This window comes from Nematolebias whitei, chromosome 5, assembly GCF_014905685.2.
Source record: "Nematolebias whitei isolate Nwh7 chromosome 5, NemWhi1, whole genome shotgun sequence".
Taxonomy (NCBI): Eukaryota; Metazoa; Chordata; class Actinopteri; order Cyprinodontiformes; family Rivulidae; genus Nematolebias; species Nematolebias whitei.
In genome coordinates this window covers 5,979,333-6,007,135 of record NC_056502.1, presented here as the reverse complement: position 1 = coordinate 6,007,135, position 27,803 = coordinate 5,979,333, and the positions used below count along the sequence as shown (strand labels likewise).

General features: G+C 42.6%; 1 protein-coding gene across 1 annotated transcript in view; it reads left to right on the top strand.

The window, feature by feature from the left end:
* The window catches only part of gabbr1a (gamma-aminobutyric acid (GABA) B receptor, 1a), a 109,134-nt gene that overhangs the window by 24,660 nt on the left and 56,671 nt on the right, over positions 1-27,803 (top strand). Inside the window, exons 7-8 of the mRNA XM_037676099.1 lie at positions 9,007-9,167; positions 21,612-21,746. Of these exons, the coding sequence (XP_037532027.1) occupies positions 9,007-9,167; positions 21,612-21,746 (296 nt within the window). The remainder of the gene's footprint in view (positions 1-9,006; positions 9,168-21,611; positions 21,747-27,803) is intronic.

Genomic DNA, 27,803 nt, shown 5'->3' with positions numbered 1-27,803 from the left:
TAGACAAATAGGACATGTAGAGACAGATGGACACAAATAGACAAATAGGACATGTGGGGACAGATGGACACAAATAGACAAATAGGACATATAGGGACATATGGACACAAATTGGACATATAGGGACAGATGGACACAAATGGACAAATAGGACATGTAAGGACGGATGGAAATAGTAATGTGTTCAGTTTAGTTCAGAGTTTTAAATAGTTTAAATGTAAAAAAAAAGGTGTAAACAGTTTTGTTCAGAATTGTGTGACTAAAATGTAACAAAAAAAAACAACTAATTTTTCATTGATGTGCAATTGACTGATTTTGGTTTGGTTTTGATGTGAAATGGCAGCACATTCATATAAAGTGAATATTTTTGTTCTGAATCAAAGCAACAAAAGAAGAGAGAAATGTTGAAATCTACTTTCTCTAAAGGTCGTGGGTTCGAATCCGTGATGTTGTCAAACACAAACTTGCTCTTTAGATCCGTGCACATTAGCAGACAGAGCGTTAGCGTAGCATCAGTGTATGATGTTGTTGCTTTTATTTTGACGTAAACGAGATGTTTCAGTTTGTGTTACAGGATTTTACAGATGTATATTTTCCTTACTGCTGCTGTAGAAGCAAGAGACACAAACGCGACATCAGCGCCACCTACTGGCCCAACACGAACATTTCACTGATACTTCCCTTCCTGAATAATTAAACCCAAATCCACAGAAGCATGAACCCACTTCTGTGTGAGGCTGATAACCAAACAGAAAGTATAATTTTAGGCCATCGATTTCTCATGCAGCCTTTGCAAATGTCACAGACACTCGACAAACATATAATTACCAGAGCCGCGGAGAATCTGTTTCCTCAAATAGAAATTCCCGTTCTCCGTCTCCATCCTGACCTCCCTCTAACTCAGTTCTGTCTCCGCTTCATGTGCCATCACCACCCACTTCCTGCCCCCTCAGCGGGAGAAAGGTTAATACCTGCTCCTGTCTGCCTCTTTCTCTGTACATCTGATAAAGGTATTAATAATGAAAAGAAAAATAAACTAGGTTTTTTTTTTAACAGTAAGGGCGAGAAGCAAAGCAGCAAAAACAACAACGAGCAGTAAATAAAATGCTCGTAGAAAAAAAAAATCTGCACTTTGAATTATTTTTACTTATTAGTATTTGTTTTCCTAAAAGAGTAAAAATTATCCTCAACGTCAGGAGTTTGAAATGACCAGAGAAGTTTTTTGTGGGTTTATTATCGCCCACCGCTGGGGGAGTGGTGGTGCAGAGGTTAGAGGAGGTGAGCCTGTGATCGGAAGGTCGCCGGTTCAACTCCCTGGACTGACAACATCAAAACATGGGTGGGAAAGGTGAAGCAACCACACCTGCCTCCACTCTCATTTGCCCCACTCTGTGCCCTTGAGCAAGGCCCTTAACCCCCACCATCTGCTCCCCCCGAGCGCCCTAGCTGTCAGCGCTCTGCTCCACACAGAGGGCTGTGGTAGCTCGGTGGTCTGTGGAAGCATCAGGAAGGACGTCCGGCATAAAAACAATCGCCAAGTCTTCATGCGACTTAGTTTACTGTGGCGATCCCTGAAGAAGGGCGCAGCCGAAAGAAAATAAAATTATTGCCCGCCGCTGAATGTCATAATGTTCAGCCTGTGTGTTTGTAGGAAAATATCTCACGAACCGATTTACGTTCAACTCAGAGTACCGTATTTTCCTTCGTACACGTCGCACCGTCCTATAAGTCGCATCAGTCCAAATATGTCTAATAAAGTGGAAAAAACATAAATACGCCACTTCGCCGTATAAGTCGCATCTATTATGCGTCACTGCTGACAACCTGGAAATGTGGGCCGGTCGGTGTTGTGCTAAAAAATCGATTGGCTGCCAAATGGCGGCCGTGGGAGTGTGCACGGGAGGACTTTAACAAGATTTGAACAAGATTAACACTTAAAAACAATTATTTGTTTGCTCGACATTATAGTAAAGGTGTGTCTCAGTTAACTTTTACTTAATAAATGCACTTCAATGGTTAAATTAGCTGCATTTTGCTGGTGCGATGCAGCAAAATGATTTGACGGTTGCTCCAGGAGAGCTGGACGAAGGTGGTAGCTATGGCAAGCCGATTGTATCATTAATAGCCGCGTTTTTACCTATTATGTTATTAAAATTTGATGCTGTGATCTGTTTTGGTAAGCACTTTGATAACAGTTACTGTTTTAAATGTGCTATATAAATAAATGTGACTTGACTATTACATGACACAACGGCGTGCCATATAGCTCAGTGCCGTCTAGCAGCTGAAAATGGTAGTGTTCAATGTTTTCCATCAGAATGAATGAAAATGGTCATATCAGTCAAAAATTAGTTTATGAAAATGGAAAAAAACATAAACAAGTTGCTTCGGTGTACAAGTCACAGGGCAGGTAAATTATACAAAAAACTGCGACTTATAGGCCAAAAAAAATACGGTAATCATTAAAACTTCCTGGAGTCACTCTCACAGGTTTTACATTTTTTCCTTTTAGCTTTGGTGGCCATCTTGGATTTTTAACCTGCGTTCAGTATGTGGTATAGATTGTTCTTAGATACCACCCCACACAGTTTCAGCTACATTTGTCTACGTATGGCCGAGTTATAGACATTTTGTCATTTTTGGTTTGGCGGCCATCTTAAATTTCCTATTTGCATTCAGAATGTGCTGGACTAGTTGACCTTAGCGAACACAAAAATGTCTCCAAGTCTGTCAGTTTGACAGATTTGGACTTGAAATCTGATGTAGTAGTAGCTGAGACTCGTCCCCATCACATCCTTGGAGCATTAACACGTCTTGTGAGATGTGGCTGTGGTGGCCATCTTGAATTAAAACTCTCCTGAAAGGCGGCATATTATTTGCACTCCCTCAAGGAATGCTAAGCTTTTAATTTTGCTCATGCTTTTTTCTCACTGATTGAGATTTTGTGAGCTTTAAAGCTGCATGGGAATGTTGTTAAAAACTGAATAGAGTCGTCTTCTGCGTGGAAAACAGGTGACTATTCTCCGGACAAACCACACACACACCTGTAGTGTATATATGTGTACAAGCTGAGCAGGAGCTGGTGATTAAAGCAGCTCAGCTACATGTTTCAGCTCTCCTGCCTCCGCTGCATCTCTCTCAGGCTGTCACAGATAATCTCTGAAGGAGGCGTTCGCCACCATGAGGGGCTGTTAACTCGCTGCATCTCGCTGGTGTCGGCTGCAGGCTGACGGTGAGCAGCAGCGGATAAAGTTCACAGCTGAATAATTGATGGCGCGATAGATGGGTCACTGGGTGGTGGAGAGGAAGAGGAGGCGGAGGAGGAAGGCAAATGCCAGAGACGATCAGGGCTCCGGCGTCAGCCTGTGAGGGCTTGTTAGCAGCTGGATCTGAGTGGCTCTCCGCTGCACGGAGAGATCCAGATAATGAGATCCGGGTAATGAACCAGAGTTATGTAATAGTCACATTCCACCGCTCCACTACGCAGAGTTTTTAATTTAGACCCGAGTAATAATGGTCCTCTCAATCGAAGCAATAAGTAACTTCAAACGGGAGCTGCGCTTGTAATTAGAGCGCTAACGGAGGAGCCGCACAAAGAAGAGAAGCTGTCATCATCATCGCCATCATCATCATCGGTTCTGAAACGCCGCAGAACGTTTCTGCACTGTGGTAGAGCAAAAGACCGAGGAGGCAAATTTTACACGAAGGATCCAAAACCAACTGGGACGAAAAATAAAAACACAATCCAATAAACTTTTCACAAAAACATAAAATAAAATAAAAGGAGAAATTAGATTTTCTGAGAAAACTCGGCTTGAACGCTGAGCGCTGACTGGCTGCCAACATTCAGTGCAGCTGAAACTTCACTGAAGTTCAAACAATAAGATCGAAGCTAAAATGACCAAAGCAAACAAAACCTGAAAAAGATGGGATGTTGTGGAAAATCTAAATGAAGCCAGGATGCAAATCTCATAGACGCACATTTTAGTCCCAACAAAACATAGTAAAGATATAAAATGTTAAAAAGAGAGTAAGTTCTTAAAAAAAAGGCAAATTTAGTTTCAAGAAGACTGGGTATAAAAAGACTTGAATCTGTCAGAAGTAAAGATGGGCAGAGGTTCAGCAGTCTGCCTTAAACTAGTGGAAGAATTTCAGAATAAAGGTCCTGAATGAAAGACTTTAATCTCCATCATCTCCAGTTCATAATCTCATCCACAGATTAGAAGAATCTGTAGAAATCTCTGAGCTCAAAGGACGACTATGGGAGGGTTGTGATCTTGGGACCGTCAGGGGCCCCTGCATTAAAACCAGGTCTGGTTCTGTTCTGGGTTCAGGAACACCTCCACAGATCATTGTCTGTAAACACGGTTCATCCACAGATGCATCTTAAAGCTCTATCAGGCAAAGAAGAAGCCAGATGAACACCACCCAGACCTGCTGCCGTCTTCTCTGGACCAGAGCTCATTTAAACTGGACTGAGGTGAAGTTCAGAACTGTTCTGAGGTCAGACGGGTCCATATCTGAAACCACGTGGGACCATCCAGCCTGTTGTCAGCTCACAGTTCAAAAGCCTGCCTCTCTGATGGTATGGTGGTGCATTAGTGCCGCTGGCATGAAGACCCAGACTGTAGAACAGCTAGAATTCTCCATCGAACCAGAACGGGACAACATTCCCTCCAGAACTTCCAACAACTCAAGTCCTGGACACTTCACAGAGGAAACGTTGACCTGAAACCACAGACGTGTTGCTGCCATCCAATTCAAAATGGCCGCTCCCCCGCAAAATTATACAATTTCTTAGTTTCAGCCCTCGATACGTTTATCATGTTCCATGGTGACTAAAGAGTTCATGCGATTTACAAATCATTGTTTTAATTTACAGAACGTCCCAAGTTTCTCTGAGTTGGGGTTCAACCCGGCTGTGGTTGTAGGTCACGTTTGTCTGGGTCTGTGCAGGACGTGAACAGAGGGTTGGAACAGCTTGTGTGCAGCGACTCCATCCTGCCTCTCATCAACACTAAAACATGACGGTCAGAGAGGAGCGCGACTCAACTCAGCCAAGACCGAAGCTGATTGAACTGCAACGCTTCATCGAGGCGGTCCTGAAACGTGAACCAGGAGCGGCACCTGGTTTGAGATTTACAGCCCGAACAGCGCGGAGGCTAATGTTAGCAATGCTTTAATACCATTAAATAAACAGAATAAGCAAACCAGCCTGTGCAGCTGCCTGTTTCCTGCAGATATGCTTACTTACGTTTTTCTAGTACTGAATCATTTAAATTGTTATTTAATGATGAACAGCTGAAATATCTTCTAATATCTTGTTGTCTCTGGAAATCAGCTTTAAAAAAGTTGTAAGAGACCTTTAGATTTAAGGAGTTAAAACTTAAAGGAATGGAACTCGTCCGCCGCCTTGGCCCAATCTTGAAATAACGTTCTGGACGATCTCATGCAACACTTCCAGATTTTACAACTATCAATTAGGCCTGTCGCGATAAACGATAAATCAATTAATCGCGTGATAAATTAAAATGAGGTCGATAATTTTAATTTATCGGCTTTATCGTTTCTTCGTGTCTCTCTCGTTCTACTGAAGACACTTGATGACAAAAGGCTCAACTCCAGTGCTCTTCACTGATCCCTCCCTTTCTCGTTTCCTTAGCGTAACGGGGGAGTGAAATATCGCGTCAGGTAGCTAGCCAAGGCGTCATCTTGTACCTCTGCAGCGTTAGAGCCCTGCGAGGAGTTAGCAAGCTAAAGAAAAGCTATTTGATATTGAGGAAAATAAATAAAGTTTTTTGATCTTTGAAAGGATGTACTTTCATTATTTAATTTTCATTACATTAGTTTAAAACGGTCTCCAAACAATATTATCGTTTATCGCAATAATTTCTGAGACAATTAATATTTGCCCAGCAAAATTGGTTGTTGTGACAGGCCTACTCTCAATGTGTGTTATGAATGAATCTAAGCTACTACCACAACAAATTTCAGCTCAGTGTCTGTATATTTGACAGAGTTATCTCCATTTTTGTCTTTCCTAACGTCAGCTGGCTGTGGCAGCCATCTTGAATTAGATTAAATCCAAAGGTTAATCAGTTGTAAACATACATCCCAGTGATTAATTCCTGAAATTTTTAATAAAATCCGTCCTGTGATTCATGAGACTCGAGACGTGTAAAAACACCGTTGACAGGCGGGTGATAAATTTGGGAAACATGACAGTAAAAATTTGAACCAGCGAATATTCGGCTGCTCCTTGGTGAGCGTTAAAACCTTCATCAGAAGGAATTTATTGCAGCGTTGTTGCATTAGTTCGTGTCACGCAGCCCTTCATCACTCCGTTTGTTGGTCAGAAGCAGCCCGGAGGAGAAGTTCAGATGTTTCTGCTCTCAGATCTGCTGAAAAACTAATGAACGGACCATAAAACATCCGAACGGGTTGGACGGTGTGTTGCTGGGCGGAAGCCAAAAGTCTTTTCTTCTTCTGTGGCTTTATTTACAGCGCTTCTACGAAGGTCGTTCATGTTGTTGTTTATCTACTGCTAACAAATATGACACATCTCAAAGTAAACAAGTAATATGGGTAAGAAATAACTTGTTAAATGGTTACCAACCTGTTAACTGGTTACCAGTCTGTCTAACTGGTTACCAGCCTGTTAACTGTTTACTGGTCTGTGTGTCTTGGGTAACAGCCTGTCAACTGATTACCAGCCTGTTTACTATTCTGTCTAATTGGTGACCAGGCTGTTAACTGGTTAACAGACTGGTCATTTAACTGGTTACAAGGCTCTAAACTTGTTACCAGTCTGTCAAACTGGTAACAAGTCAGTTAACTGATTACTGGACTGTAAAATGGTTATCAGCCTTTAACCTTGTATGTCTGACTGGTTACCAAACTGTTAGGTGTTTACCAGTCTGTCTGACTATCTACCAGTCTGGTAACTGGATACCAGTCTGTCTGATGGCAAGTCCATTAATTGGTTAAGTGTCTAACAGGTTGCCAGCCTGTTGCCCTTTCTGTCTTGTGACCAAGCTGTTAACTAGTTACAAGGCTGTGTAACTGGTTAACAGTATGTTAAGTGGTTACCAGGCTGTCAAATTGGTGACTAGGTTGTTGACTTGATACCAGTCTATCTAAAGGGTGAGTAGCCTGTTAACTGGTTAACAAGCTGTCTAACTTGTTACCAGACATTTACTGGTTACAAGACTGTAAACTTGTTCCCAGTTTGTCTAACTGGTTACTGGCCTATAAATTGGTACTTACATTTAGCCTAGTCTTTCTAACTGGTTACCAGTCTGTCTTAACTGGTTACCAGTCTGCCTGACTGGTTACCATACTATTGGGTGTTTACCAATCTGTCTGACTGGTAAACAGTCTGGTAACTGGTTACCAGTCTGTCTGTCTGGTTACCAGGTTGGTAACTGATGACCTAACTGTTAACTGGTTATAAGTGAGTTAATTTTTTAACAGTCCCTCTAACTGGGTAAAATTTGACAAAGGTGTCAAAGAGCATAAACCATAAATACTTTTAGGATTTAATGAAACAAAACTTTTCTAGTGTCCAGTCTCAGTACGACCCTCTGTGGCTTTAAGGTCTACATTATGTACAATCTGTGGTTTTCTTTTTGAGTCCCGCCTTAATGTGGGCGGAGTCTGTGGGTTCGTCATACTGTGGCCGCCAAAACTTTAGCAACGTTATTTTCTGTGCAAGACAAACACAACACAGCAGCAACTACGTGCAATAAATTCACAAAACACTCACCGTCCTCTGCCACGGGTTCCAAACATGCTGAGGCCGAGTCGATGTCACCCTCCCCGTGCCGGTCAGAACCTTTAAATCCAGTCCATTTGGTCTAGCTTCATCTGAGTGTTGGTTTACATGTTGCCATTTTAATGAATATATTATTCAAAAAGTAAATAAAAAGAAAATCCGCGGTTGAGAGGTTTTAAAAATAGTGGATTTGATTCTTGGGATGCTCTGATGATTGACAGTCTCTCTGGCCAATCCTTGGCCTGCAGTCTGCTGACGTCAGAGCCTCGGCTCTGTTGAGCTGGAAGCGGGTCGGATCAGCCAATGAGAAGGCTTCGGAGCCGAGCCGAGAAAGGCCGACAGACATCTGTGCAACTTCAAAATGTCCGGAATATCCCTTTAAGTTTTTAAAATCTAACTTCAGCTGTGATGAAAGGAGCTGTGCACGCGCCTCGGTAATCCTGCTGTATTCGGACTGAGCCTCGTCACAGACATGTCAGCAAACTTTAGGGTGGGGCCCCCCCCCCCCCCCCCCCTCCCTCACTGTGAGCCGGTGCTGCAGTGGATCAGACGCAGAGCTCCATCTCTGCGCCCGCAGATCCGCTCCTCCGCCGGGGAACGGCCGCCTTCGCGCGGGGAGAAAATGTCGCTCCATCCGCCGGTCCAGTCCGTCCGCGGCTCGTCGAACCTGTCCGTCATCTGACGCGGACTCTGCTGCTGTCGGCTCCGATGCGCGTTCCGGTCCAGCGCAAAAACAAAGAGTCGTGAGTTCAGAATCAGACGCGCGGATCTATTTTTATGATCGTGTTTTTCTGGGTCCGGATCGCAGAACCTCCTTCATCATGTGGAGATGAGCTGCGGGATCATCTGGGTCCGTCTGGCTCCGCGTCCTCCTCCCGGATCCCTATGCACCGACTCGGTTCCGAAAAGCACCATGTTTAACCCAGAACCCCCCAAAAGAACCGGATCAGATACTTGAGTCTGAAAATTAATCAGATTTTCTCTCTACTCGAACTCCGTCCCGGTCCGTCCCGGTCCGCTCCGGTCCGGACACGTGTTGAGCTCACTCCAATCCCTCCAGCTGCTCAGTCGGAACAATAAAATCAAAATAAAGCAGGCTAACCTTGGCCTGGTTCGGCTCGGCTCACCTTGAAGCACCATGCTGCTGATGCTGTCATCCTCCGGTCCTCGGAACCGGCTCCTCCGGACCTCTCTGACCCTCCTTCTCCTCCTCTGGCCTCCTCCGTCCGCAGGGAAGAAGAAGCTGTACATCGGAGCTCTGTTCCCCATGAGCGGGGGCTGGCCGGGGGGGCAGGCGTGCCTGCCCTCGGCCCAGATGGCCCTGGACCTGGTCAACAACCGGACCGACATCCTGCCGGACTACGAGCTGGAGCTGATCTACTACGACAGCATGGTGAGTTCCTGATGAGGAGCTGGGGTGTCCGGGAGGTGGTCTATGGTGACAGGGGGGGCAGCCCCCCACCCCTCCTCTGAGGGTCATTTCATCTGAGCCTCCAACACTTTGACCTTAATTGATTTAATTTAATTTAATTAATTCAGAGCTGCAGGAATAATTCATTAGAACAAATCATCCAAACCTGAAGATAAACATTTATTGTTTTATTTTTACAAAATAAAACACTAAACTCTTATTTTAAAGAGAAAAATCTTTTTTTTTTAAATCTTTTCATGAAGAAGGTTAAACACAAACGTCCTCAGAGTCTGTGTTGGGGACGACCCTAAGCTACTACCACACTGAATTTTAGCTCAGCGTCTGTAAAACTGACAGTTTTAGCTGTTTTTGTGTCTATTAATGCTGCTTGGTTGTGGTGGCCATTTTGATTTGTATTTATGAACAGTTAATCCTCAGAAAATGTAGTAGCTAAAAGCTAAATGTAGCAGAAGCTAAATGTTGTAGCTAGAAGCATCAAAACAGTTGCTAATTCTTGCAATAGTAGCTGCTAATAGCAAAACCGTCGCTGAACGCTAAAAAAGACAAAGCAGTCGCTAATTTAAAAAAAGCAGAATTAGTTCAAAGCTAATTAAAAAAGGTAAAAGTAGCAGAACGATAACTGAGAAGTAAAAGTAGCACAACTGTGGCTAAAGGCTTAAAGCAGTAGTTTTAAGAAGCAAAACAAATGCTAAAGCAAGACAGAAGAAATAGTAGCTAAAGTTTATAATATTTTAACTAAAAGTAACAAAACGAAGCTAAGTTAAAATTAGCAAAGCTGTAGCTGAAAACAGCAAACAAATGCTAAAGCTAAAATGAGCAGAAGCTAAAAGTAGCAAAACAGGCTAAAGCTAAAATCGGCAGAATTGTAGCTGAAGGCTAAAAGAAGCAGAACGAAACTATAAATTTGAAGTAGCTGAAAACTAATGGCAGCAAACTGATAGCTAAATGCTAAAAGTAGCAGATTGATGGCTAAATAGCAGAACAGTAGCTGAAAGCTAATAGTAAGACAAGATAAAATAAGATAGAACTTCACTGATCCTGCAGGAATTGTTGCATAAGTATAAAAAATACGAGGTTTAAAGCAGATTTCAGCGAGAACGATGTTTGAAGGAACTGAACAGATCAGCATGTTTTCCTTTGCTCACTTTTATTTTAAATAAAGTCAATAAAGTACAGAAGAGCTGCTGAAAAATACCTTTTTATTGGAGTTTTTAAAGTAAAAATATTATTTTTTTCTGCTCTTTTTATTGGAAGCTGCAGCGAGCCACAGTTGGCCCCGGAGCCGCAGGTTGCAGACCGGGCCATGTAGCTAAAATAACCTGCATGTTGACACATTTTAAGCCTTTTAAAATATATTTTATCAGTTTGTCAGGAGCAGTCGCACTAACCCGCTCTGAGATGAGACAGCAGCTGTGTTGTTTTTATTTTCTCCAACTTTCAGCTGTTTAAAAGTGTCTGATAGAAGGTCACCCTGTTGAAAACAGGTAGAGCCGCAGCTTCGGCTCACGCGGCGCTGAACGGCGGTAAGCGAGCAGACCCACCTCCTGCTTGTTGCTCATCAATCATTTATCATGTTGGTATTTCAAAATGTCATCAATCTAACACCCTTCAGTTTTACCACCCTCAGAGCCGAAACGCTGCATGCATCTGCGCTGAAAGTTTCTGCCGTTTTCCTCTCAGCATATGCATAAAAACAGCCGAGGACCGATTCGGCTGTTATCAATCACGCTGCGGGACGGACGCCCGGAGACTCTGCCGAGACACCGAACGGTTAACTGGTTAGAAACATCCTCTGCGAGCTTTCCTCTGATTGGTGCGCGCGGCCCTGCATTGGAATCCTGTTGAACAGAAGAGTTAGGGGGGAGGGAGAGGGGGGATGTGTGTGAGAGAGGCAGCGTTGGCATGGCAACACAGCTACCGCCGAGCGGCGTTAACAAACAAGCTCTGTGACAATATGTGCGCAGATTCATCCGGTGGATGTGCTGCAGAACGGAGCGCCCTGTTCTGCACGCTCCTCACAATCAAACACGAAACGCTCGTCTCCTCCGAGTGAGGACACGAGCAGAAAGACGAAGCAACCCTCGGGGAGCGGCAGGAGCATCGCTCCTGCTTCAGGAGCCGCCGCCTCCAGCTGAACGACTAGATCCTTTAAACGGCTGCAGGAGCAGCGTCTGAGTGACGCTGCTGAATTCTGTCAATTAAAGCCGGGCAGGAAGCTTCGGCTCGTCCCCCGGATGTGTTCAGGAGCGAGGAGGTCATTTAGCTGCAGCCTTCGGCTCGTTAGTCCCCCTCCGGTGGCCAAAACTACCAGGAATAAACTTATTTTTAAACATAACCACCATAACAAGCTGGTTTTAGTCTGTGTTGTCCAGTTTTATGGCTAAAATGGCTTTTAAATAAAAATAAATAAAAATGACAGGAGGTGCTGGGCAGGGCTAAGTTCAGAGCATTTTTTTCAGAAATTCCAACAATAAAGTCATAAATTTACAAAAAAATAAACTTAAGTTTTAAACCTCTGTTTGCAAGAAAGGAAGTCAAAATGTTGTGTTTGAATATGAAGATACCTGAGAGTAAAAAGTGATATTTTCTTATATTTTTACTTTAGAAACTCACAAATGAAACATTTGGATATTCTCTAACTTGTGGTTCTGCAAGTTGTGGCTCTGGGGCCAAATATGGCTCGCTGGTCCCCCTCCAGTGGCCCCTTATAGCTCTGACCAAAACTAACAGGGAATTTAAAATTGTTCATACTCATAACATAGTTTTTCCATCCAGCTGGTTGCAAATTTGTGAAAATTGTTTTTGTCATAATATGTTAGCACATTTGGGCCGCTGTAATAAAATATAAATATTAAAAGGAGCTGGTTAGAAAAATCTCAGAAACGATAATGATGTAAATTTATGTGGATAAACGTTAATATTCTCTTAAAGTCTTAAAATTGCAGTAAAAAGTCCAAATTTTCATCAATAAATAAAACTTGGGTCTGCTCCGATGTTGTAAAGTTGTGAGGAAAAAATGAACACAATTAAATTTACTGAAGACACATCTGGATATTCTCTGAAATGTTGGGGGTAAATTTACAAGAGAAAACTCAAATTAATTAAAAAAAAAGTCTGATTCCTGTTTTTTTACTTTCTTCCCCTAGACTATAGTTTCCGCTTGATAATACTTTCAAAATAAAAGTTCTACCATTCCTTTCCTGCAGCTACGTAAACTTTCCTTTGTTCTGTCATTTGGAGGAACTCGCAGCCATTTTTTGTTCTAAATATTTAAATGAATGACCCTCGGCTACTACCACACCAAATTTAACTCATTATCTGTAACATCGGCGGCCATCTTGACTCCAAAGCTAAAAAGTTGTAAAGTAAATCCAATCGTTGGTTTCATAGTTTAACTAAAGGACAAATACAAAGATGTGAGCAGAAACGTGAATTAAATGATATTTAACATTTGAAAATCGATTTAAAACATATGGAGGCGTTTGATGGTTAGAAACTAGCCCCGCCCTGTTTTTAGCCGTGATGCTTGTCTCCACTTCCTGTTGCATCGGGAGCAGATCTGCTCGTCTCTGTAGAAACCTGAATCCACCGGGGCCAGGAGCAACTTTTTTCTTGGCTACATTTGTTTTCTATATAAATTTTTTTTTAGCAGGCGGGGGAAAGACAACACGCCCACGCAGAGTATTTTGTGACCATTAGGGTTCGGGAGCACGAAGCTTGTTCAACATCGTCCAATATTCATGAGGCTCGACACTTAATCCCAGCCTGTCCTCTTAAACCGAGGCAGATAGCCCCGCGGTGACGGAGCGGCTTGTTTCTACGGCTATTCTGGTGACAGAGGCAGACTATTTACAGCCTGTTTCAGATCCACTCACACACACACACATGCACACACACACACATGCACACGCACACAGGGCCGTTGCCATGGATATATCAAAGCGGAGACTGCAAACTTTGATCAATTATTAACAGTGATGAGTGAGACGGTGGAGATACGGAGAGGCGGTGGAACGAGGTGCTTCCTTCACTTCCGCGGCTGATTTTAATTGGCAGCCATGACACCCCCCCACACCCTCCGTTAACCCCCCCTCGACAGTTCTCATCATCGCTCTTCGTGGCAGACAGGCGTCACGTGCACTTCCAGACATAATTAGGAGATATTTGTGAAAGTCAGCCGTGTGTGATTTGAGTTTTGGTGCGTTTAAGACCTCCCTTCGGTCCTCGGCGTCGGGGGTGTGGATTATTCAGTGTCGAGGTGTCAGATTGCGATAAATCACAGCCGTTTTACTGTTTGAAGCCATAAAACTTCATCATATTTATCTCCTGCTGTTCAAAGGAACCAGTGGACACACTTTATTGAAACGTTCAGGAAATAATCTTTAGATCAGGCGCATTCAATGTGTGGCCTGTGGGCCATGTGCGGCCCTTGGAGTGATTTTCTACGGCCCACAGCTGCAATTTTATAATAGTGTAATTTTGGCCTGCGGGCTTTGAGGTTGCTGCAGATGTAGACCTTCCACACATTTAATGGTAATACCCTTTTGTTCCCCGTTGCAGAGTGAAAAGGGGGAGTTGGAAAAACGTTCCATCCATCTGTGCATGTTGGGAGCGTAATAATCTGAAAAACAAGCGAGGCGTCGACTCCCAGATTGTTGTGTGGCTGCATTTAGGTGCAACGCAGTTTCCTTTTTGCCACGTCAAAATCCAAGATGGCTGCCGCCACATATATAAAAACCTTGGGAGTTGGATAACTTGGAAAAATAAGCAACGGGACAGCTTCCATTTTGGTGTGTGGCTGTATCGAGGTGTGACAAAGTTTCCTTTCAAAAATTGGGCTGTCACATCAAAATACAAAATGGCCGCCATATATATATAATATATACATAAAATAAAAGTATACTAACCGCCCCTATGAAATCATTATTTTTAGTTTTTATATTGCTTCAAAGTTTAGTTTCCTCAATTGACTGGTGTGGTCAAAGATTAATTTCTAAGAGGGCCAAGGCCACCATTGGCCACCCCTTGGCTCCACCATTGCACCTGGTGGTGGATAAATGTCTCCCTCCTCTCTCCAGGGTCCGTCACTCTGCGCCTCCTCGGACAAGATAAACCTCCCTCTGTTCTCCCCCACTGTAACTCCTCCCCACTTGAACATGTTGCACAAAAAACATTTAGGTTTACTTCATCCTCTGTTCAGTTCCAGTCCAGAAAAACACTCATCTCTAAACTACAAACATTCTGTTTAAATCCCTCAGTGACGGGCGACATCGGAGTGCGGCTTGTTCATATCATTTTTAGGTTTAACAAAAATAAATAAATCTCTAAATGTGTAAAATTAGATACAATACTAACCTTTGATTTTATGAATTATTGTATTTATTTATTTTAATTTTAGGGTACAAAGCAGCACAAACCTTTACTGACTTTTACCAGAAAGTAGATTTTTGGATAATAATTCATAAAAATTATTAAATATAATGAGTGTTTTTCAGTTGGGTAGGGATAAACTGGATTAATTTTAGACATTTGTTTCTAACATTAGATCAAAATCTATTTTCCAAACACAAGAAAATAAAAACCAACAGACTCAACAAATCCAAGGAACTGTGTGCTCCTTTTTTTATTTGGTGTTTTTAACACGTTTAATGTTTATGAGACTTGTTGTTTTGAACCTGCAACAATTTCAACATATTGTTCAGAGTTCAAAACTAAACAAAACAAACTAAAACGTATAATTTTGTCTCGCACGTGACGAAGTCTGGACACCCCTGGTTTGGATGAGCGTCTTTAGGAGTCACTTCAGTTCAAGATGGCAGCCGAAGCTCATCAGCAGCACAAGATGGTCTATGAGTCAGTGATCTGGAGCAAAGTAGCTTCAACTTGATCGTCTCCCAACAGAAGATGAGCTAAAACGCTGTCTGACAGCGACGCTGGCCCGGAGCTACAGAATCCCACGACGTGTAGCGAGACGTTTTCATCTCAGTAAACGAAACCAGAGGTTTGAGTGTTTCTGCTCAGCCGACAGCTCGGATTTGACGACGGACTTATTTTTAAACTTCAGCTGCCGCTCCGCTCAAACAACAAACGGTAGCACAGACACACTCAGCCGAATGCTAACAAGCGCACATGAAACGTCAGTTTTTTTTTAAATTTGGTTTGTTGCTGAGCTGCTGCACAAATGGATTCTGATCCTAAATGAAACGTCTTTTTCTTAATTAGGCATTTAAAAACATGAACGAATCACTTTTTGCCCCTCGTTAGCATTTAAAAGGCTGCGCTAACTATCTCACAAACAAAACTCTAGCTTAGGGTTGCTAAGTGAGCTAAAATGTAACTTAAAGGGACAGTTCATATATTTTGAAGTGTTGTTCTTTAGGAAGGTAATAAATATGTTACCTGCCATAGATGGCTCTTTATTGACCTCAGTTTGAGGAGATGGTTTATTTCTGACCATTATTTAACGAGCCACAGACCACCGAGCTACCACAGCCCTCTGTGTGGAGCAGGGAGCTGCATCTGGGGCACCAGAGGAGCAGATGATGGAGGATGAGGGCCTTGCTGAAGGGCCCAGGTTGGGGCAAGCGAGGGTGGAGTCAGTTGTGAATGCTTCTCCTTTCCCACCCACATTTTGACACCGTCGGTCCGGGGAGTTGAATCAGCGATCTTCCAATCATAGGCTCGCCTTCTCTAGCCTCTGCACCACCACTCCCCCCCGGCCCCCACACACTTAATTAGATATAATTTCTAATGTCCTTAAAACTTTTATTTGCATTAAAGAGAGAATACGAGCTTTATTTGTCAAGTTGAATAATGTTTATATGTAAAGTTTTACCTACAATAAAACACAAACATTTTTAAAGTTATACTTTTGAAATATGTTACAATATATATATAAATATTTATTAGATTTATAGCAAAAGAACAATTTTTTATTTTTAACTGCTTGTTTTTGTAATCTTTCTTTTTGGTCAAAGGAGGGCGCCATGCTGCTGACCTGAGCTAAAACTAGCAAAACGATAGCTAAAAGGTAAAAACAACAAACCCTCAAATTAAAAGCTAAAATGAGCAATGTGGCTGCTAAAAGATAAAATTAGCAAAACAGCAGCTGGAAGCTAAAATTAACAAAACCATAAGTAAAATCCTAAATGAGCAAAACTAAAGCCAAAAACCTAAAATTAGCTAAACAGTTGCTAAAACCTGCAGAAGCTGAATGTAGCACAACTGCAGCCAAAATCTAAAAATACCAAAACTGTGGGTAAAAAAAATTAAAATTAAAAAAGCGGAGCTCAAAACGTGTTGAGGCTAAATGTAGCAATAGCTAAAAGCTAAATGTAGCAGTAGCTGAAAGCTAAATGTGGTAAACCAGTATTTAAAAGCAACTAAACTTTAGCTATGAGCTAAAAGTATAAAGACAAAAACAGAAGCTGAAGCAGATTTCAAAGACAATGATGTGTTTTATTTTGTTAATCCTGAGCTCTTTGGATTTTTAAGCCAAACTATTGTTTCGAAGGATGAAACATAATCCGACAAAGTTTTCTGTATTAGAAAGATAATTGTTTTTTTTTTAATCAGAGCGATTCTTCTTCCATCTGGAGTTTTTTCTTGGGTGTTTTGTGAGTTTGAAGTTGGTTTTCCACACGTGAAAACTAAACTAGTGTCTATTTACTGCATTTATTAAATTTATTTTTTTATGTCTTAATTCAAACCCACTCTAAAATAAAATAAAACACGTCATTGGTACGGAAGCCCTTCAGTGACGGGAACGTTTCTAAGCTCTTTTAGAGACCTCTGCTCTCGTGTTATTGCGTTTTCCACCCAGTAAAATGGCTCCTCCAGCTAACGTGTGCCTTCATATTTCCTTAACAAACATTAGGCCGTAATTATCCGTTTTTGTTTATTCAAATTGAAGCTCTGCGGAGGAGCTGGGTCGCTTTACGGCCTGCAGTTAATGTGTTTTCATCACAGGGAAATCGTCTTGACTCAACATGTTGCAGGATAATGGCTGTTTGTCTTCGTTTGGGTGTTTTAATAACCTCTACAAGATCACAAGCCGCACTTCTTGATTAAATCCTAATTTCTACACGTTATAATCAGCCAGTAATTTGGAAAGTTGATTAAAACCAGCTGCTATTAGGACCTGGGATCTGCCGCGGTGCTGATGGATTGATTAAATAATATGAGGATAATTGGCGGAGGCGAAGGCGAGCAGCTCGTCGGGGTGAAGCTTGGAGTCGAGAACCAACGAGGCCGTCCTCGGCGTGCGGCCAGGTCCGAGGACGCCAGCGAGGTCGAACTGCAGGCTCCGCTCTGCAGGTTCGGCTGATTTTATGTCAAAGAGCTGTTAATGATGCTGCTGCTGTCCGACTGATTAATTACAGAGTCGGATAATTTCACAACAAAACCAACCAGTTAAAGGATTAAAGTCAAATTAAGATCATTTTATGTTGAGAAATATCAAGGCGTTTTGATCAAACCTTTAAAACGACAACTCTCGGCTACTACACACCAAACTTTAGCTCATATTTGCAAATGTAGCCAAAGTTATTGCTCTTTTTTTGTTGACCCATGTTGGCGTGCTGCAGCGCTCGTTTTGCACTGAGTTGGCTCCGAAGTTTAATCAGTTGTAGATGGACATAAAGTTATCGTGTGCTAATAGTTTTATTAAAATACTTCCAGTGGTTCTGGAGATATTTTGCTAACAGACAAACAAGTTTATCGCCAAGGTTTTAAGCAGTCAGGGGTTTTGTGTGTTTCTGAAGATGAGTAGCTGCGGTGGCCATCTTGAATTAGGTTGGCTCCGCATCTGTTCATTATTTCCTGAACATTTCAATAAAATTCATCCAACGATGAGTGAAATATCTGCTCTCAAACGTTCTTCCAGTAGAAATCAGAAATTATTTTCTTTTTAAATGAGTGTCGACAAACCAGGACCGGAGTGCAACACATCCTGTCGGGCACTTTGGGTAGCAGCTGTGCAGCCCAGGAAGCAAAAAGCAACAACAAAAAAAACGTTTTCACGCTCTGAATTATCGCCGCAGCTGCTTATTTGTGCTAAAAATAAAGAACCGAGGCAGAAGTAAATCCTGATTCTGATCCTGGAGCTGGAAACTGGGAACCGACGAGGAGTCTGGAGTCGTGGCAGCAGCTCTGATTACTGTTTGGACGGTGAAGCGTATGGAAAGATGGAGGACTTGACAGCTCCCCGAATAAGAAGCCAAAAACATCTGTGCGGTCGGGCTTTTAGCACGAGCAGCGCCGCCGATCAGCTTGGAGTCATGTCTGTGAAATCTGAGCTGTGATTACGCTGTTTGCATGAAATCCATGTGAGAAGTTAATCGGGGAGAAATTCTGCTGCGGGAGGCATTCGAACAGTTTGACTCCTTCACAACCTGAACGTGCAGCTAGCACCGGTTATCAGACTCCAGTGAGGGGAAATGGACTGGGCCTTCTTAACCAGGATACTAAAAACGCTTCACAACCCAGTCTGTGCCCTCATTCACCTCCGCACATGATGATACAGCACTCTGCTGCAAAGATCATCTGAATCAGTGGTTCAAACGGAGACGAATCAGTGCTTCAGATCACATTCATACATCGATGGGACACATCTGCAGCAATGAGAGGTTTGGTGTGTAGCCTATGGGGCACTGCAACATTTCACTGCGTACTTAGGCTGAAAATTAAAAAAATCGGACCTATACGCACTCGTGGCCAGCTGTTGAAGGGCTCCTCCAGCCTGGCGCCGGCGCTCTGTAGGCTCGGTTCTTCCACACGCGTGCTCGTCTTCAAGCCAGCGAGCACCCAGGCGTCTGCTTCCACCAGCAGCCCAACATCTTGGCAGTGAGACCAAGGTACCCCGTCGATATTAGGGGTGGTGTGGCCGATTACCACCAACGAACCGTGCCCACGCTCAGCAGCGGTGACTCCGGGACGTGCAACATTTCCCGAACCATCTGAGTTCATCCTTCGCTCCCGACAAAAGCATGGGTTGAGACTGTGCTCCTCCTGGACTCAGCCAAACTATACCCACACCCTTCAGGCCAGGGGGCTACTTGGTTGATTCTGCCAACAGCAAATACTTGTTTCAAAATTAAGCCATGCACGTCAAAGTACACATGCCCGGTTCAGTGAAACTGCACATCACTGATTATTTCAGTTCTGGTTCCTTTGATCACTCATCTGTTACTTGACTGTGGCAATTCTAGAGCTAAAACATGCAAACAAGTAAAACCCGTGAACGGTGCCCTAACAGGGGTGCCCTGATCGGGGCACCACGGCTGCATTAACGACTCCAGATAACCCCAAGCCGATCGCTGGCCCTCTGTGGGAGCAACGTCACATTCAAGTGTCTCCCTGAGAAGTTTTTGTGTGGCTGTGGATGAGTGGTTTGAGCAGTCGTCCCCCGATGAGAGAGTCGGAGGTTTGATTCCACCAATATGCACTCCCTGAAGTGTCCCTGAACAAGACGCTGAACCCTGAGTCTCCGATGCGTCCCATCGATGTATGAATGTGACTCAAAGCATTGATTAGTCTCTATAGAATGATTTACTCAGATTATCTTTGTGGTCATGCAGGAGAATGCTGAATAAATGTGTGTAGATGCATAAACGAGGGCACAGATCGTGTTATAGATCTCTGAGTATTCTGCTTGAATAGAAAGGCACTCTATATATACAGTTCATTTATCTTACCGGTGGAATTAAACCTCCGCCTCTAACCACTGAGCGTTTTGATCAAACCTTGAAAAGGACGTTGTAGGTGCCATCTCCTGCGGTGTTGTTAGATGGCATCCTCAAAGGTCCAGCTACGCCTCCGAAAGAGTTTTAATTCTGCATAAAATCCAAATAAAAACAGATTTGCAAATCTCGTAAACCCATATTTTATACACAATAGAACATGGTAAACATCAAATGTAAAAAGAAAGGTACAATTATTTTAATTAATTTTTTTTAAAGAAGGTAATTTTTTGATTGTATGGCAGCAGCGTGTCTCCAAAAAGTTGAGCCGTGAGCATCAAAAGGCTCGTAAAGCAAGTGGCGCAAATAAGAGAAGAACTTTAAAAAAGGCTTATCGTCTGCCACTGGTCATGTTTCTGCTTGTGACTGGCTGTTAGCATAATATCTCACGAACCCCGCTTTGGGATTAATAAAGTATTTTTGAATTGAATTATATTAGCTATATATGTCTACAACTGATGAAGTTTTGGAGTCAATGGCTGGTGTAATCCCTTCCCAGATTAAGCTGAGTATAAGCTGAGACCCTCCAGGTCTGAATATACCCATTTATATACCCATATACAGTATACTGGTATATACAGTATAATCTGGTCTGAGGGGTATGAATAAGCCTGAGCTGAATTCTACCACAGAGTAGAAATTGGCCTAAGCCACAGTTTACCTGGGGTTTAGTCTATCCTAGGCCCCTTCTACCCCAGGTATAGTCCAAACGGGGGGTATACTATCACCTGTTCCTCGGCCACAGCTACAGAAACACATGCTTGGATGAGACACTCTGCTGTTGTGACGTCTGGTGAACCTGTAAAACTTTGTATTTTGAAAACTTGTCTGAAAGAAGCTGAAGGTAAACAACGAGTCGTCTTGGAGAGGACAGCTCGTCAGACAGCCTCAGATTGAATTATCTGATTGCCCGTCAACTTCTCGACTCTTTTCTGCGATGACGCGACGCCGCTGTACTTCAGCCTGGCCTCGAGTTAATGGAAAACCCATCACTGAATACAAATCCCAACAATCCAACGCATTCCCAGCTCTTCGTCTGTGATTACCACTTCAGAAAAATCACCGGGCCGCCTTGAAGGGACCGCTGAGGCTCTGAGACAAACGGGTCTTATATCAGCCGTCATCAGCCATGGTCCATCTGAAGAGATTTTTTTGTTGTTGTTTAGAGCATGTTTGTGTTTGGGAGCCTCAGCTCCTCTCTGGTGCTGAATCATTAGACACGTCAGGTCCATTTATCTGTGACTCTGATGTGGTGAAGATGACCTGTCGGTACCGAGGCCCCGACAGAACAATGATGGATCATCCAGCCGCACGTCGGCCACCTCGACGTGCCGTAAATGACTTTATTAGGGGTTCAAACATGCGTGATGGCTGCCGATGAGCTCGTCAGGCTCATTTTTTGCTTCTTGTCCTTCTGTCAGTGTCCTGATCTGAGAACAGCTCGGCGTTTTATTTTATTTTTTAATTATCTGAAAACACAGAAAACGTTTTTCTTTTTGCAGGTTTCTGCTACGATTCTGATTCTGCTTATTTGTCTCTTCCTTTTTTTTTAAATATTTGTTTTCTCATCTGTTTTCCTGAGTCTCATCTCTTTTTTTTCATCCCTGCCTCATCTAAATGCGTTCCTCCTTCCATCCATTGACCTTCTGTCATTTTGCTCTTCCAGTGCGATCCAGGAGAAGCCACCAAGCTGCTGTACGACCTTCTCTACACCGAGCCCATCAAGATCGTCCTGATGCCCGGCTGCAGCAGCGTCTCCACGCTGGTGGCCGAAGCTGCTCGCATGTGGAACCTCATAGTGGTGGGTGTTGGACAGCAACAAATGTATTTATGATGCTTGTCATCACCTGGAACCTTCAGGTTGTTTTAGCTCGGCTGTTTGTGTCAGGGCTGCAACAGTCTGTGAACAAGAACATCTTAGAATATCACATGCTCTTACTGGTTTAAATTTAAAGGTATACATTTACCAATAAAGCTGAGAAACTTGGCATGAATTCTCACCATATGATGCTAAAGCTCCTGTTTGAACAAGCACTGGAACATACAATACATACAGTAAATCTGCAGACTCGGAGTAAAGTACGCCTTTTTAAGGCAAAGGTTCTTGTAGATGAATAAGAAGTTTAAAGTTTGTATGTGAATGTTTTATACAATGCCCTGAGACGACTTCTGTTGTGTCTTGGCGCAATAGAAATAAACTGAATTCAAAAGGCTTGTTAGGCTGATTGGTAACTCTAAATTGTCCCTAGGTGTGTGTGAGAGAGAGTGAATGGTTGTCTCTATGTGGCCCTGTGATGGAGTGGAGACCTGTCCAGGGTGTCCCCCGCCTCTCGCACAGTGATTGCTGGACATGCGCACCAGCGACCCAAAAAGGAAGAAGCGGGTAAAAGATAATTTATGGATGGATGGAAAGAGGATTGAGAAGGTGTGGACCTAAACAAATAACTACTCAAGATCCAAAACACATCAGGTTTACTGTGAGATGTGATGTTCACTGTGTGGGTAAATATAAAAAAGATGAGGTATGAGTACGTATGGTCATGTATGGAAAGGTATGGTTTAGGTAAGACATCGTATGGTAAGGTGAGGTTAATGCACTAGCCATGAATCTTATATTGGATATTATTGCACATGCTCTAAATCATTTGTGATGAGGTCTGGATATATTTCTGCTTACTTCTGGTTCTTTGACATCTATCAACTTTTATTTGTTGTGTGTGTGTGTGTACTCGTATCATGAACTATATGGCCTCCTTATAAAAATATATATAATTATATGTTCTTTAGTTTGATGTTTCATTGTTGCATTCTCTTTATCAATGGTTGCTATACTACCAATATAATCTACCATAACTGCTGGAAGTACAGTCATGGCTGAAAGTGTTGGCACTCCTGAAAATTAAGTTTTTCTCCCAGAAAACTGTTGCAGTTACACGTTTTGTTATGCACGTTTATTTCATTTGTGTGTATTGGAACAACACATAAACAGATTTTAAAAAAAAGCCTAAATTGATATAATTTCACGCAAAACTCAAAAAAATGGTCCAGACAAAATTATTGACATCTTTTTAAAGTGGTAAATAACTTTGTTTCAAGCATGCGATGCTTGTTTAAACTCACCTGTGGTAAAGAACAGGTATGGGAAATGTAAAAATCCCACCTGAGACGAGATAAAAAGGAGAAGTTGATTCAGCCTGTGCGCCACACGAAACATGGAGAACAGGAAGAGGAGAAAAACTGTCCCTGAGAACCACAACTCAACGAGAAAAATATCAACAATCTCAATGAGAAAACACAGATATGAGGATATGATGCAGTACAAGTTTAAATAAAACACTTTAATAAAGTCTACTAACAATAAGATGGAATACAAGACTGTCGGACAAATAACAGAATACAACATGACGTTATACCTTAAAATACAATAAGAGCAATTAAAATCTACAGTAACGTAAAGGAAAATAGTCAGAGTTTATATATATATATATATATATATATATATATAAATATATATATATAGATATATATAGTCCCTCATTTATCGTGGGGGATCCGTACCCTGAAGACCCGCGATAAGTGAAAAACCGCTACGTAGGAATAATAGTACAAGTAGTAGTTTATTTTTATTATACATTTATATATACATTAAGGTGTTTATACCCTTCCCACACTCTTACAATATTCTAAACAATGTTTCTAAACTAACGCTCTAAATAAAAGAGCACAGCATGTCATGATTTCAGCTCCCTGCCTCCTCTGCTCTTGGCCACGCCCACTTCTCCACGCTGCACGGAGAACAGCTGCCCAGCTGCAGGAGGAAGCTTTTACTGCAGTATGGGCTGCACAAATGTGCAGCAGGCGCTAAATAATTTAAAATAATTTATCTTAAATAAAAATTCCATGCCGATTGTTCGGCTCATCCATCGATCAGCCAATTGTGTGTCTGGTCCAATCTTATTTTGAAAAACCGAGATAGAGCGAGTCCGCAAAAAATGAACAGTGAAGTAGCGAGGGACTACTGTGTGTATATGTATATAATCCAATAAGATGAAAAGTTTTAATAAAAACTATTTTTGTTAAAGGTTCCAGTTATGTCGAACCAACACGTCAGCCAGACGAAGCTTCAGCAGCAGGAAGAGATGTTTTACGGCCTTGCACTAATTGCACTTAATTCCACAGTGAGCGGTGCAGTTTACTGATTTCCTCATGTTTCACGCAGCACCTTTAATCAGCGGGGAGACTTTAAAACCTGTTTCCTTCCTCCGCTCTGACAGCTGCACGGCTACGAGCCCATCACGTAGCCTCAGACACGAGTTTCCAGCTGCCTGTTGTGGTTTTATGACAGGAGAGACTGAAGGCGTTCTCATCGTACCTTCACCCGTCACGTCGTTTGCTTTGTTTCCTCTGCTTCGCTGTCACTCACGCCGCTCGGCTCGTTAGCTTTTCCCCGTAATTGACTTTTTATCCTGAGGTTAGTCGTTGAGAACAGTCGTCGGCGTGCGCCCTCCTCTTCGTCTCTGGTCTTCCTCCGAGCGCCCCTCCTCATTAAAAACTCTTTTCACACTTTTTGACTTCTTCACTTTCCATCTTTGCTTCATCTGTTATCGCCGCCTGGAGCCAGCCTGCTCTTCATCACCCCCACCCCCCCCCGGTCTCTTACTTTTCCTCGTCCACTCCTCATTTTCGCCTCGGCTCGAGCGGCCGGCGCTCCCCACAGACAAAGGGATCTGTCCATCTTTACTGCACGCCACAACCTCCTCACCGCCACGCTCAATTATTTCTGAACGCACCCCGCCTGCCGCAGCCTGCTCGCATGTCAAACAGGCTCAACAGGGTCCCAGGGAGTCACAAACACCCTGGGTTTGTGGACGCCTTCACCGCCGGCTCCTCTCGGCACGTTCTTAATTTGATCCCCGCTCTTTGTTTTCCGGAGGCCGCAGACGAGCATCGATCCGCAGAGATCTGAGGAGCTTAGACGTGGCGTTTGGTTTTTGGAAGGTTTCTGCAGCTTTATAGGGAAGATTTATTTTAAGGACGTCACGACAGGACCTACACGTTTTGATGTAATTTAAAATGTTACACACTTCCAGGTGTTAGAATCGGAAAACGAAGGTGCTAAAAACATCTGTTTGGATTTTAAAATCGCCCAACGATCCGTCCTAATGACCTCCAGTAAACGAGTCGTCCTCTGCTGATGGTTAAACGTTAAAATTGGACAAATATAGAGCGACCCGACAGAACCAGAACCCTCAAGATGAATTTAAAAAAAAAAATGTTTACCTGAATCTGACGGTTTTCAGCTTGACTGGTTTGATGTAGGTGATCAGCCTATCTGAAACTCCAAAATCTGATGATTTTGTGGTCTGTGAATGCACCGTGGTGAAGCTGAAATAAAAGGTCCAACTAGTTTTGCATTTTGTGAATGCACCAAAGCTGAGTGGAGATCAATAATCCATTTTCCTACTGTCCACAAACGCACCAAAGCTAAGCAGCAATAAAAAAATTATGTTTAGCAGAGTCCCTGAATGCATCATAGTTAAGTTACAATCAAAATCCAGACAATGTCCTACTGTCTTTGAATGCACCTTAGCTAAACTGTAATTAAAAATGCAACATTTACCAAATACACAACTTTGCTTTGTGGCAATCCAAAATCTGGCTCTTCCACTGGTCCCTGAACGCAACAAGCCAAAATGTTTTCCCCAAATCATGAATCCAAAAAAGGTTTAAAAAAAATAAATCATGAATGCACCTTAGCTAAGTAAAGTAATAAAAATCCTGACGTTTACTTTTGGCCACTGAACACACCATCGGTAAATGCTATCCCAAAATCTTTTTCCCCCCTGGTCCTTGAATGCACCAAGCCAAAATGTTTTTCCCAAATCATGAATGCAGCATTTCTAAACCTGACGTTTGTCTTGGTACCTGAACGCATCAGCGCTGAGTGGAAATCAGATACTTTCAAACACTTTAATCTGTGAATCGAGAGGATTTTATTTGTAGGTTTCCACGCAGACGGAAAGAATGTGTCGAGACTTGATGCTGGTTTGGTGAAAACACAAACTTTATTTTTTAAACTGCAAACATCCAATCAAATCTTCAGTTCCACCATAGATAAAAAACATTTACAGTAGTCCCTCGCTACTTTGCGGTTCGTTTTGCGCGGACTCGCTGTATCGCGGCTTTTCAAAGTAAGATTGGACAATTGGCTGATGGATGGATGAGCCGCACGATCAGCAGGGATTTTTTTATTTTAAATGAATTATTTAAAAATAATTTAGCACCTCCTGCACAGGTGCACAGGTGCAGGTGCAGCCCAGAGCAGAAGGAGACTTGTGCAGCGGAGAAGTGGGCGTGGCCAAGAGCTCTGGCTTGCAGGTGTCGGAGAGCAGCGGAGGCCGAGAGCTGAAATCATGACATTCTGTGTCTTTTAGAGTGTTTAGAGTTTATAAACATTGTTTAGAATATTGCAAGAGTGTGGGAAGGGTTCAAATGCCTTTATATATTTAAATACTAAAATAAACCACTACTTAGTACTTGTACTACTAGTCCTACTTTGCTGTTTTTTACTTATTGCGAGTCTTCAGGGTACGGATCCCCCGCAATTAACGAGGGACTACTGTATACACTTTGTATGCTATAATTTCTAGTCTTTTAAAACGAAAATGAAAACATCTAAATCTAAAGCCAGAGCAGATGGACACTGGAACCACATTAAACATTGGTGCATCTTTTTTTTTTTTTTTTTTTTTTTTGGTTTCTCGACCCGTGAGTCATGATTTCTTACTTTTCTGCTTCAGTCTTAACGGTCGTGGTTAACAAACATGAAACTACCATGGATGATCAGTGAGGAACACTTCACCTGGTTTGTTAGTTAAGAACATGATGTTTTTGGTGAAAAGATCTCGAGTTGAAGCCAGACGTCTCTCTGCAGCGCACGGATCCGCCTCCTCCTCAGCTTTAATTTCTCCTTTCCTTCACATCGATTCGTTCGTCTACCTGTTTCTCCCTGCGGGGATTTGTTGCTGTGGGGAGCCCACGTTGTAAAGGACATTTGACATCTATCACTGCTCCACCTCTCGCTCCCAGCGGTTACCATTCAGTGACTGTGTAGGTAATGGGGCCGAGATGAGAGGCTCGGAGACGGAAGCTGGTTCAGTCTGTAATGGCTCCCTAAACGGCAGGTTCCTCATTTTTTAAAAAGGCCTGTCAAAGATTTTATTTCTAGTTGGTGCTGTGAAAGCAGTTGACAGAGGGGCAGTTCTCACATCGCTTTTACTGACATTTTAAAGCATCTCTCTGCTCGGCTGCTGTTTGTTTCAGAGGAGCCGAGCCTCACAGCTCAAATTATCCTGCAGGTCCAAACAGAGCCACCGCTTCTAATAAAAGATAATTGGATTACGATTTAATTTGTTCTCTTTATGATAGTAGAATGTGTCATCTTAATGTAACGGAGATGTCTGCATGAGAAATCCTGCAAGAAATGCAATATTTTTGATTGTATTTACGGAGTTTATTGACACTTCTTATGGACTAGAGGGAAGTGAAATGTAGGAGCAGAATGTTTTCTGTTTCTTGGTCAAACAAAGTGATGCTATAAATACTCTGTTTTATACCGATAAGATCACGATGCAGCGTTCCTGTAATGACTGATCACAGTATCAGTGGAGCTTTATAAATAAAAAGTACGTACTTGAAAAGTTAAAGTACTTTAACTTTGGTCAAGTTTACCTCCCTGATATGTTCGGTTCTCCCAGATGAAGGCATGAGGTGGCATCGTCTTGAGTGTTGCTTCTCCTATATATATATATATGTGTGTGTGTGTGTGTATATATATATATGTATATATATATATACA